This window comes from Octopus bimaculoides, chromosome 6, assembly GCF_001194135.2.
Source record: "Octopus bimaculoides isolate UCB-OBI-ISO-001 chromosome 6, ASM119413v2, whole genome shotgun sequence".
Classification (NCBI taxonomy): Eukaryota; Metazoa; Mollusca; class Cephalopoda; order Octopoda; family Octopodidae; genus Octopus; species Octopus bimaculoides.
This window is the reverse complement of record NC_068986.1, coordinates 44,450,159-44,451,540: the sequence shown is the minus strand read 5'-3', so window position 1 is coordinate 44,451,540 and position 1,382 is coordinate 44,450,159. Positions and strand designations below refer to the sequence as shown.

The window sequence follows — 1,382 nt, the reverse complement described above, 5'->3', positions numbered from 1 at the left end:
CCAAAATTCACAAAATTAAAAAAACACGTTGATCGTCGTACAAAACTATTGCTGAACTGTTTACACAAATAATCACGTGTTTTCACGAATGTACTAACGAGATTTGCTCAGATATTCTCATTTAAATATGAATAGGTGATTTTGGGCGGCTTGGTCACATGAACCAAAATTTTTTTCAGGCGGTTTGGTAATGAAAGGGTTAATCTACACAATATGAAACCTATGATTATTTTATGAACTTATTGTGGAGGGAACATGTGGGATGAGATGGTGAAGCATTATCTTCAAACTTTGGGCCTAACAGAGGCAATGACTGAGACCTTTTGTATTCTGTCAAGCCAAGTAAAATTGCGGTCGTGACAGATATCGGTATCACATAAATGGCATGTAAAGACATCCATTACGCTCACCGAGTGGTTGGTGTTAGGAAGGCTATGCAGCCTTCCCGCTGGCCAGCCCTAATCAAACCGTCCTACCCATGCCAGCATGGACAGTGGATGCTAAATGGTGATGATAAAATCATTGGTTCAAAATTTTCTGATGAGCAAATTCAGTTTACATTTCTAATTATATTTTTGTGCAAATGCTCCAGTTTATTGATTTTGAAGTGCTATACATAGGCAAAAAATACACAGATATTGATATCATCATCATCGTTTAAAGTCCGCTTTCCATGCTAGCATGGGTTGGACTGTATCCTCAATTTCCATCTACCATCTTATTTTAATATGACTCAATATGATGTCTGCAAAGTTTGAGCAATTGAATGTGCCATATTTCTCTAACACTGTTACTAAGCTGCATTGTTTAGAGAGTGAGTATGATTAATCTAATCAACTTGGATATTTACAATTTATGTACAGAAGTATAACTAAATAGCAGAAGGCAATTAGTCCACTACTGCTATTTCTGCTTTTAACCCCTTTGCTACCATATTTCTGTTGAAATCAACTGCTTTTGTTTCAGTTCATTTTTAAACTAGTGAAGAATTTGTCAAAATAACTTCGTCATTTTTAAGCTGGTGTCTGGAACATAAGTTAACATGAAATTTTGATAGATTTTAATTTAAATCTCATTAAAACTAGAAGCTTATATCATAGAACTAGGGGCAGTCTTAGGTGGGTTAGTATCAAGTAATGGAGTGTTTTTAGACCCCATTGTATTTTCTGTTAGACTGAGTTAACACACAGTTTTTTTATTGCTATTTACTTTCTGATTTCAGCTTGGAACACATTTACGTGCCAAAGCCAAACGTGAAGAAATGCAAATTATGTTGCAGAAAATGAGAAAAGCACAGCAACAAGCAGCAGCCGCAGCAGCATCATCACATAAATAATTCTATAAAAAAAAGTGGAATAAAATATGAAAATATAAGACTGTAA

General features: G+C 34.9%; 1 protein-coding gene across 2 annotated transcripts in view; it reads left to right on the top strand.

Annotated features, from left to right (window-relative positions):
- LOC106880061 (60S ribosomal protein L36) overlaps positions 1–1,382 on the top strand; it is a 7,366-nt gene extending 5,984 nt beyond the window's left edge. For both annotated transcript variants that reach the window (XM_014929864.2, XM_014929865.2), the window contains exon 4: positions 1,223–1,382. In XM_014929864.2, coding sequence (XP_014785350.1) covers positions 1,223–1,336 — 114 coding nt within the window. In that variant the 3' untranslated portion in view covers positions 1,337–1,382. The remainder of the gene's footprint in view (positions 1–1,222) is intronic.